Genomic DNA, 11,400 nt, shown 5'->3' with positions numbered 1-11,400 from the left:
AAACAAAAAATGAAAAATTAGTGCACTTTTTTTTGTTTCGAGTTAGGTGCTGTTCCTTAACAAGAACAGCCAATTTTTAGCAGAAATTGAACATACGCCACAAATTTTATGGCATTCATATGGTTGAGTCACCATAATCAACAGACCATGTGGATAGTTGTTCATTGTTTATGCCATTAGCAGTTCCTACACAGGGTATTTTAGCAATAGCATGTGCTAGATGTAGTTATTTTGTTTTTTAAAAAAAAAAATTAAAATGATAACAAAACAAACACATTTGTGTAACTGGCTATCGACGACTGTTAGCTGAAGTAAAATCCTAACATATGGGCAAAAAATATAAAATGGACTTAATACTGGCTCATTAACTGCCCAAGGACTGCAGATAAATGATTAGCATGTCGAGAACAGGCGACAGACAGATAACTTGTGCAGCAAACTTTTTGAAAATCTCATAATTAGAAATGTTTCTGCTGCGGGAGGCACTTCCATTAAGACAAATACAACGTCTGCCTATTTTGATACAGTGTGCTACATTATATTACAAGATTAACCCAACATTTCGACAGTAGGATGATCTTTGCTTTCCATCCACTCGAATCCAGATGAGGTCATGGAGTTAATGGATTCGTTACAAATCTGCTGAAACAAAGGGTCATTGTTTAGTTCTTCCAGTGTAGCATCATCATCCTGCCCGTGCTGGCGACCAGGATCAAACAACAGATTTGGATCTAAAGCGTTCAGATCATTGATGCTGCCTGAGAGTTCTGAAGACAACCGAATGTCGCTGGAGAAATCAGAGGCATTGTTCAAATCTGAAGCCACTTGAACTACAAGTTGCTGGTTGGTTTGGAGACCTTCTCCATCTAGCAGGTCTTTCACGGTGCTGTTGAAATCAAGCTGTTGCTCTCGAATTTCAGATTGTGCTTGGTTGTCTCCAGAAGTAAAACTGATCTGATCAGTACTGCTGTTTTTTGTGAGGTAAGCTGGCGTTTGGAATTCATAAGCTGAAGTGCTGGAATCCATCATATTTTGTTGATTGGCACCAGAAAACATGGGTGATGTTTCCAAGATCTGAGTGAGATTCATTCTTGCTGTATAATTTGAAGGCATATTGTTTATTCCCAGTCCTCTGACGGCATCGTCTCTATCAGAGTCCAGTTTATTTAACAGAACGTGTGTGATGCTCTGAGCATTATTTTGTTTTTGAAGAGACGGGAACGCAGTCTGCATCATCACTGTTAGCGGGACTGACTGACTCCTTTGAGCAATGCTATTGGCACTAGTATCTGACTGGACACTGGTTAGTATGCTCTGGACCTCTGGGGTTACTACAGTTCCAAAAGCGGTCACATTAGAACGCGGTGCACTGGAAACGGGGCAATTTGTGTTCCCGCTTAAATTTCGTTGGCGATGAACTGCTGGGCTCACACTACGGCACCTGAAGTTACTGTTCCCGGAGCTATTTGTTGATTTGTTGTCTAAGGGGGCAGGGACTGCGAAACCTTCTTGTTTGTTGGTATTAGCTATAGAGGCTAGTTGATGCTGTACAGGAGACACAGGGGTCAGTCTACCAAAGTGATTGTCATGATGTCTCGACTGAGACTGATATGACTGACCAGGCACTGCAAATGCATGTGGCTTTCTGAAACTATCCTCTACCAACTCCTTATAGCTTGGAAGAATACTATGACTAGAAACTGACGAATTTCCAACAGCACTATAGCCGTTATTCATCCACTCTAACTTAGTTTTGTCGGGGTGAGTAGCCATGGGCCTCTGCATCGGTTTCACCGGGCTACTTGAGACAATGCTGGCATCGTGATAGGAGATGCTGGAGCTTATAGGTGTAAATGCAAATGGATTCCTGCATTCCACCGGGCTTGGAGGAACGCTGCTGCTGCAATTAGAATGCGGTGTTCCAACTGGTGTATGTCGGCTACTTCCTAAGGCGCTATCCACAGGTGTAGTCTGAGCTAATCGGGAGCACGGGCTCTCTCTGGATAAGCTCTGAGAGCCAGAAATCATTTCTGATGTTGGAGTTGGAGTTAAAGTAGGAGTGGGTGTTGGTGTTGGAGTGGGTGTGTGAACTGGAGTTCCACTGCTGTGTAGTGAATGGTAAAAGTGTGCGTTGCTTGAGTGCGTGGGCACAGGTGTACCATGGGCTGCCGCTGCTTGATTTTGAAGCACCATTCCTAAACTACCATAGTTCTGAGAATTATTCATTGCCATTTGTTCCTCCATGAGCACCAATTCCTCAACAATGCTGTCCTGTGTGAGGTCATCATCAAAAGAGAAGAAGCTGTCACTCGGAGGGTCTGTCAGATCAGAACGCTGAGGTAATTGGTTTGAAGAATGTGCTTGTAACTGATTCAAGGTCGAATCATCAAGTTGCTGGCTGTATGTGTCCTGCTGGATGCCTTCAAAGTCCACTGGTTCCCATACAGACTTTTGTACGTTATCAGCACCAGAACTTCCTGGAATTTCTATTACACCAATAGTTTGAGACTGCTCACAATTAGCAGACATGAAGTCTGAACTTTCAGCAATTTGTTGCCAGGTATTTTCATTAAAGGGATTGTCTGCCTTTGAATCACTCACAAACTTAAACACAGTACCTTCTAGTTTTACCTTTACATCCTGAGATGAGCTCATAAGATCCCGGGTAGGTTCAGTGGTCTTCTCAACACCACCGCTTAAGGTATAATTTTCTATCAATGTAGCATTTCCACTTTCAGTCACTTTGCTGGGCACTAAACCAACAGTGATAGAATTGTCACACTTTGCCGACAGCCCCTTAGGAGTTTTCTTAACACTTAAACCTCCTGTCTTTGAACATTCTGAAGACAACGTGCCAGTGAGTGACTTTTTCGCAGGTGGTATTTGTGTGTCCTGCAACGTACTTGGCAATCGTTTTCTAGGGCTCTTAGTACACAATCTGATGTCTTTTCCAGCTTGATCACCATTTGGATTAGGACTAGAACTATTGTTAAAAAGATTCTGGGGTGTAACACACAGAGTTAGGGTACTTTGATTGCTGCCACTTGAAGATGTACCTTCAATGGAACGGCTTTTACATTTGGTCCTTGTTCCTTCAGCTCTCGGATCAAGAGTTTTGAGTGTTTGAATTTCATGGGCAGCATCTTGGGAAGGTTTAACACTTTCAATGTCCTGATTAACTTTGTGCGTCAAAGACATAATGGGCGTAGCTTTCCTACCTTTAGAACCCTCATGGGTTTCTTGGCACTGCATTATATTCTCCTCAGCGTGAAGCTCAGGTTCCGTTTTCACTTCCACAGATGCAGAAGGTGTGTCTATCCTAGGTACAGGAGACTGTAATGAAACAACAGAGCCATTTTTGATCTGAGGAAGAGTCCTGGTATCCTCTGACATCCCTGTGCTGCTATTTACAGAAGCGGTTTGTTTTACCGGATTGCCAGCATTGCTGGGCGCAAGGGATATTGTAGTCATTTTCACAACATTCAGAGAGCTAACATGTGGTGTTGGGACCACAGTCTTGATTGGACTACTGGTGAAAACCACAGTGGTGGGCGAGCGGATCGTCAAAGCATTAGAACTTGCTGGCTTAGGCAAAATTTGAGGGTAGCGATGTCTAGCAGACCGATCACCAACAGGACTGGCTGGAACATTTTGTGGAGTCTTTGGCGACTGCTTTACAGACTGCATATGCTGAGTTACCACCTGCACATTCAGTGGCAGAACCTTCCCCTCGGATGACCCAATTGGGCTTGGTGAAGTCACCAGTGGCCTGGTCCTCTGCACCTGTTTAACAAAAATGCAAACAACATGAATATTTTTCCACACACCTCCCTACCATTAATCTCGGTGTAGCTAATTGGGAGTTAAAAGTTAACATCTATCCATTTTACACAAATATTGAAGTGGTCATTAGGTCATGGTGCTATATTTTGCATTCCTTAATCTGGTAAATTTTGAGGTTTTACATCGTATTGTTGCATATTCAACAACTTTCAATCCTTATGTCTAGAAAAGAAGGTTCCCAAACTAGCAGAGCAGTTCCAGAGTGGTTCCACATAATACTTGTCTGTGTCTCATAAAAAGATTGCCTTGTTTTTTGTTTTTTTTTATTACTATTATTTTTCTGTCCTGTTTACTTCTAGTAGCGCATACTAGGTTTCAAAATAGTAAAACGGGTTTCAACTACTGCCCTTACATTTACAAGACAACTGAAGGTCTCCTCATAGAAATGCAGGGAATAAGAAGAATTTACATAAATTATAATTACCGGAATTGGGCTGGGAACAGCTGCCACTACAATACCAATCGGCTGGGGAGAGAGGATTGCAGGACTCCCGTTACAAATATTGGTGATTCCGTTGTTGGCGGTCCCATCTGCTTTCTTCACTTGCATCTCCCCTGGTAAAGGTGACTGGAGCTTCTGCTCTTGCTGTTTTTTCTGTATCTTTCTCTGTAACTGCTGCTTGGCATCTACAGGGGATGCCAACGTCTTTATTTGGGGGTGGAAAGAATTGCTTTCAGACATGGGTACAAAAGCAGATGTCTGTGTAATTCCTTTTAACCCTACAAAGGAAACATATAATGAGACAATTTGAAAGTGCCTTTAAAAAGAACTTGTCACAAGTCTACATTTTAAAGTTTGATATATGCCATCATTTTATCAAGTGGTGTTTCCTGATTAAAATAATTTTTGAAGTATACAAACATAAGTAATTATTATTATTACTAATTTTTCGAAGAGTTGAAGAAGCATTTCTTCACGCCAAATACCTGCAAACTAAATATACGTATTGAAAACAAAAAAGCACGTCATGCAGCCAAAGATGTGTTCATGACAGGACCACAAAACTGCTTTCCATCTAGAATCTAAAGCACAAAGTGAAACAAAAAAACACGGTATTTGGCTTAGACCACTGTCAGGTCCACATCATTATATCCTTATTATACTCTATTATAGGTTACAATCCATACACTGGACCTGACAGCAAGAAATATCACCGTGTAGATTAAAAACTATTCACATTGATATGGGCCCTGATTTCTTTGAACCAAACAGGAATATATAGACAAATCATTTCCTCTCATTTCTATTGCAAGAAGTGCCTTTTTTACTGATATGTTTATTCCATAACCATAAATATTTTGAAATCCCCTCACTGTATTAACCTCTACTATTTGTGCAGGAAAAGACCATCCTTCAAGAATATAGTCTGTCCTACAGGGCTTATTAAGACAAAATTACTTTCTTAAGGCTAGAAGAGCTTCCCCAAGGGGCTAAGTCACTGCTATAATGCAATGACCTGTGGAACAAGGTGTAAACCCATAAAGCGACCCAAACCTGCACAACTCATTTATTACTATCTGAGTTTCTTCACTACAATGTCGCCCGCATGTAAATATTTCAGATTGATTTTGATGCATGCCCCACTTTCACCTGTAGAGGGCGGTAAATGCATGGAACACTGATGTACTACAAACCTTTTCAATGAACGCCATATTTATTTCATACAAAAAACATCATGTGCACTTGGTTATGCTAAAACTCATTCAACGACCCATCTAAAGAGAAAGCATTAACCCCTTAAGGACAACGGGTTATCCTTAAACCCATTGTGAGCCCGTACATGTGGTCATGAAGGGTTGTGGACACTTTCCTTGTGGTACAACCCACCATCTTCAGAAGGTAATTTCATTAGGATGAAGAGAGTTGCAAACCACCAACTAAAGGCTAATTAAATTCCTCTGTATGGCATGATGCTAATTGCTACACATAAAAAGCTAATAGCCTTATGGCTAAAGCACATCAAGAGAACACACGGCAAAGTTGAAGACACACGATTACGGAAAGAGCACAGATTTAACGCTTAAATGGAAAGTTACGACATAAAAATGTTTTTACTTAAAGCATGGTTAAACAATTATTGTGATTATAAACAACTCCATTCAATGGTAACAATGGTCTTGCACATAGTCCATTACTCAAACTAGGAGTTGAGATGAAAGGTTTTCTCTTACTTAACGGGTACGTTTGACAAAATAATCAAAACTTCATAAACCGTAGATATGACCTTAACATACTTAATGAATGTTATTTTGACAAATTAAATGAAACCCGTTTTCAGGCTGCAAGGCAATACATTGGGTTTGGTTTTCAGAGAGTAAAGTTGTCAGTGTGAGTTTGTAAATTCTGTTGTATATAGATGCACACAGTCATGTGAGCGCACATCTGCATTTGTGCTCGGGTCTAACTGTCTCTATCTCAATATGTATCGTGATAGACACCTACAATGATCGATATGTGTATGAAGCATGATAAAACGGTTCATCTCACTGCATTAACTACCCATTTTAAAGAGCCAACTGTGTGTTCCTTGTAGAAGTTCACTTGTTTGGCTCTTCATAACTCAGTTCATTTGGTGAGATTGAGATGGGAATTTCTATTTTGTCTCTGCTTAGTGTTCAGTTCAGAGACCATAAGCCTCACCCTACCTGTGTTTCTCAGAAGGAGAGATAAACGCAGCTTATTCTAGTTCCGGTCAGTTTTTAGCCTAAAACGTGGAAGCTTCTCTTTAAATATAAAGAAACTCATTTGTTTCCAGTAGCATGATTCACAAACATAAGCCCTGAGTTCACAAAGCAAACCACAACGAGCTTCAAAGAAATGATTATGAGATTACCTGTGGAATCACCCGCCATTACTGTCAGTGCTGCCATTGACTTGGTGTCGGTATAGTGACTTTTGACAAGAAAACGTGCCAAGTCCAAGACTGAATTAAATGGCTGACTCAGGACCTTGTGGGCCCACTCGCAAACCAAGCGACACGCAGCAGACACAACCTCTTCATCAGCACTTTGTAACTGCGCAGATACCTCCATTCCGTCCAGCTGAAACACAGAAACAGAATTAGTCACCAATCTAAGAACATGCGCGTTAACAGCTTGCAAACGTACAAACCACAAGATCACCGCGTATTATAGATTTAAACAAGAATAAAGCCCACATGGAGTACCAACAAACATTATATCAATCACAGGTAGATGGCGTGACACGGAAAATATCTATGAGGGGGAGGTTACACATCGCATTGACATTGTTAGTGTTTGGCCCGGGCCGCTTGATTCATGCAGGACACATTACATACAATTATTTATCCTTGTAGATCTATAGAAGCAGATTGTGAGGATATACTCAGCAAAACAAAATTAAGATGTCGCTTCAGTTCTAAGGTACTAGTCTGCAGCCCCGCAGGTCGCATACAATTTTACACACAACTTATGCAAAAAACCTACAAGGACCCAAGGCTGGACCCATCTTCTGTAAAATAAAGATGACCAAGCCATAGAGATCTATATAAAGATAAAAGTTTTAGCCATGGCTACCATGCTTCTTTGAGTCGATCAGTCTTGCAAAAAGGATTTAAAAAAAAAACAAAAAACAAGGTAATACTGGTCATAAAATGAAATATTTACCCCATCTCCAGTTTTGTTGAAGTCCAAGTTGGGTAGGGATGGCATATGAACAAAAGCTTTCTTCCTCAGTCCGCTATAGCAATACGTGATATAGTTAAGGAGCAGAATCTAGAAATACTACAACGTGTAGAAATGCAGGTATCATAGTGTTCTTTGATGTGTGGCTTCCTGAAAATGTACATGCTTCAACCATGTTTCTGGCTCCATTTTACATCATCTGATACATCATTGCACAAAGGTTACAGAGCTGGTCCGAAGCTTCAAACACCGGGGGTTATGTATACAAAAATTCTGATGCAAAAGTGATAAAATCGAGGTTTCTATGGTGATCATTCTACATTCAGAACTTTACAGCAGAATTGCTCTTTACATAATATCCATTATTAGAAAAAAGTGACAAGGCTCTAAAAAAGTTTTTGGCCAAGGATAAGACATTCTTTTGGGTCCAAATAAAAAACAAAAACACTTATTACCTACAAGCACTGGCAACCATTGGCATTCTGACAGCTCCTGATCCAAGTCATCACACTCGACACAACTTCAAACTATAACCCTATAACTAAAACCCTAGGGCTAGAGACCCCAAAATAAGTATATTCTTGCAAAAACAAGAACAGCCACGTGTCTAAAAAACAACATTTTCAAGTCAAAGACAACAAAATAGAAAGGATTTAATAATTTTTAATATATTCTACCTGTGCAGTTCAAGCCATTTCATTTCCTAATGCTTTGGCAAACGGTTAAGCCTTTATTCTAGAGTTTGTCTGTATGCCGCTTGGCATATTTCTCAACATTTGCTGGTTATATTTTTCCCTTTCTAAATGTAGTTACTAGATGAACTACAGGAACAGATGTTCTGCGAGGGAGCTTGTATAGACTTGGACACACTTGAAGCAAAGGATATTTAGATTTGCCTCTTGTACCCAGCCGACGTGCCTTCATGTTTGGAAAAACGTTTTTCATTATCTTCCCAAAGTCAGCAGCACTTAGTGGATGATAGCCAAGATTGTCACAATAGCTCCTGGAAATCAAGAACACACGAGGTGAAATCATTTCTCTGTGCTGCACAAAAACATACATGTACTGAAAAAAAAACCCCATAAAAAGCCACACAATGCCGCACACACTACAGACAATGCAGGAAGGCAAATGTTAAGTAAATTGCAGCAAGCAAACACCGACACGCCGTGGGCTACACGGAATCCCAGGGCAAACAGTTACAAGGAAATGCCTCAGTAAATCGTTGTTTTGATCTGCATCAAAAGGATGAACCCGACAATAGTTCCGGGGTGGAAGGTCAATCAGCTGCATCACAGAGAGTTTATCAAATTTATGAACACGTCTCCCCATAAGCCTCACCGACCAACCACAAGTAAAGTATGCTTATGTGCGGTTAACCCTTATAGGATCATTGAGACCGTCATTTAATGTCTTCTAAAATCAGGCCAATCTTGATACATTGGCTAGGAATGTGTGGTATAAGTAATCTGCGATCACAACTAGTAAGCACCGGACATGCATTATAAGCGATGTGTACATGGTATAGTGTTACTCATTTACTTTGCAGTCCTTCGAATAAAGAATACTTTTTAGGAGACATATTGGGCAGGCTTCTATGGTTTGTCTATCCATAAACAATTTAGTTTCGGTCCTACCTACCATATAGTAAACATTTGCTGCATAGTCTTAGCATTTTAAGGAGGTTAAACAATATTAAAGTCTGAACCGCACTGCCTATGGTGGTACAAGCTCCGTGGAGCTTGGGTATTGCCTCCATTACAAGGACTCACTTCAATTTCTTTCTGTGTGACCTTGGATTAGTCATTGTCTCCTTGGTCCTAAATTAGATTAACCATGCCTTTGTGCCAGATTTCTAAATAAAGTGAAGTGTATAGAGCCACGAGTATCTTAAAATATAAGCAAGCATGAGTAAGCATTTTAAATGTTCTGGCATCCCTACATCTTAAAACCTTAAGCGTGCTTAAACGACCAACCTACTGAAAACGATCTTGGCCCCTGTGGTATGACTACCAGAGTAAACTCACATACCCCTGCCTACACATAGATCGCAGTGGCCTTTGGGCCCTCCCAACCTTTTGTTTCATTCATTCTAAATTGTTACGTGATGCACTACTTGTTTACCCTTTGTTCAGTGCTGCAGAAAATAACGGCACTAATCTCTATGGGTTTTTTACTGCCTAAAGTTTCATTTTTTCTGTTGCATTACTGTTTCATTGCTTGTTTACTGTCTTCCTATTTTAATCATCCACCCCTACCTGGGTGACCAGTTTGTGCAACCAGCACCCCAGCACCCTAGCCTGCTCAACAGGCTACCATTCCAGATAAACAACCTCGGCCAAGTGGCTCTACAAAGCGGTCCACATTGAAACACTTTAAAGAGAATAAGGCAACTTGGGGGAGGACGTAAAATTTTAAGAAAAAGAATATACAATTTAGGAAAAAAAATATGTTGACTGTTTCTTTAACTTATTATAGTAAGTATAGAGTCATAGACTTGACTGATTTTACGGACACTTAAATTCATCGAGCAGAGTTTTTATGATCCACGCAGCTTACTTATACTCATCGTAGACTTCCTGTTTGGGCAGCGAAGTCTCTGGATGCTCCTCTAAGGTATTCCGAATCCAGGAGAATGCATGTGTTTGCTGAGCTCTGCTTGATGATAAAGAGCTCTGATCACTGGAAGAAATAAAGGCGAAATTAGAAGAAAACAATTAACATGCAGGACAGGTGAATCTTACATATTTCAAGCAAAGTGTACTTTTTGTATCCCCCAACATGAAAAAGATTCAGACGGCTAGGTTGATGACATTGATAGAAGGTGATACATTAAATGTTAGATGCAAATTTGTGTGTAAAAACATGAAATTATCCCCATATAACAGATAATACAAACGTGGCTACCGATTGGGCTGAGTGTGCATGTGGATGACCTCAGTCCCCTCTGTTTGTCAGAGCATTATGTGGATTGACACATATGGATACAACCCACCACTCCAGAGTTAAGGGAAATATAACTTGTATGTTTATCTGCCATGTTTATGATCACCTGCAATAGACTACACATTTTATGGTTGCAGCTCTTTAATGTAGGTGAAGGATGGTATTAGGAGACTTCCTTTATCTTTTTCAGTGGCAAACAATGTTTTAGCTGCTTCCTTTATATGATCCTACAAGCGATCTGAAAACTGCTTCCTCTTGTTTAATAACCAAGGTTCGGGAAACTAAAGCAGTTTCTGGCACAACACAAAACACCTGAGCCAAGAAGACTGGAGACCAACTTATTATTGTAACACACCCTGCTGCTTCGGGTTCATTCAACACACAAAAACCACATTATATTCAAATACAGGAACTTAAACAATTTGCCATATGTTTGCAAATGAAGTGAGAACTTTGAGGTTGAAACGCAGGCACATCAAGTCGGTGTGAGTTCTTGGAGAAGGCATCTTCTATCTTCATATGTCAAAAATGTATTGGCAAGGCAGAAGCTTCCATAGTTACAACAATGGACATTCTGACTTTAACATCAGGAACAATTGTTTTTCAAAAAGAAAAATATTCTTTACAAGACCACATCTTTCAAGTTGTGGAAGATGTGGTTTGCTCCAGGCAAAGCATCACATTTTATCCATCATCTCCAGCAAAAGGCATTACTGCAGACAGCATGGTGGACCATGTTTTAGTGTAGGTGTGGGAATTACTAATAGAACAGTCAGTTACCGGTTAGACATAACCTTTCAGCTCACCGACTTCATTATGAATTATGGTGGGCCATACCGGCTAGAAAGAAAAAATAGTGTGGCTTATCTAAAAGTAAAGTTAAACCAAACACGTACTTTATTATAGTTAGTGTTTTTTATGTGTGTATATATACATTTACCTTTGCACTGGCAGAATGTAGCTAAC

The 11,400-nt window shown here is 40.2% G+C and overlaps 1 protein-coding gene across 1 annotated transcript in view; it reads right to left on the bottom strand.

Annotated features, from left to right (window-relative positions):
- Positions 1–242: 242 nt before the first annotated feature.
- RFX7 (regulatory factor X7) overlaps positions 243–11,400 on the bottom strand; it is a 39,987-nt gene continuing 28,829 nt past the window's right edge. The window contains exons 4-9 of the mRNA XM_053461909.1: positions 10,048–10,170; positions 8,375–8,491; positions 7,471–7,555; positions 6,678–6,885; positions 4,268–4,563; positions 243–3,783 (exon numbers count right to left, since the gene is read on the bottom strand). Of these exons, the coding sequence (XP_053317884.1) occupies positions 550–3,783; positions 4,268–4,563; positions 6,678–6,885; positions 7,471–7,555; positions 8,375–8,491; positions 10,048–10,170 (4,063 nt within the window). The 3' untranslated portion in view covers positions 243–549. The remainder of the gene's footprint in view (positions 3,784–4,267; positions 4,564–6,677; positions 6,886–7,470; positions 7,556–8,374; positions 8,492–10,047; positions 10,171–11,400) is intronic.

Source organism: Spea bombifrons, chromosome 4, assembly GCF_027358695.1.
Source record: "Spea bombifrons isolate aSpeBom1 chromosome 4, aSpeBom1.2.pri, whole genome shotgun sequence".
NCBI lineage: Eukaryota > Metazoa > Chordata > Amphibia > Anura > Pelobatidae > Spea > Spea bombifrons.
This window is presented reverse-complemented; position numbering and strand designations above follow the sequence as displayed.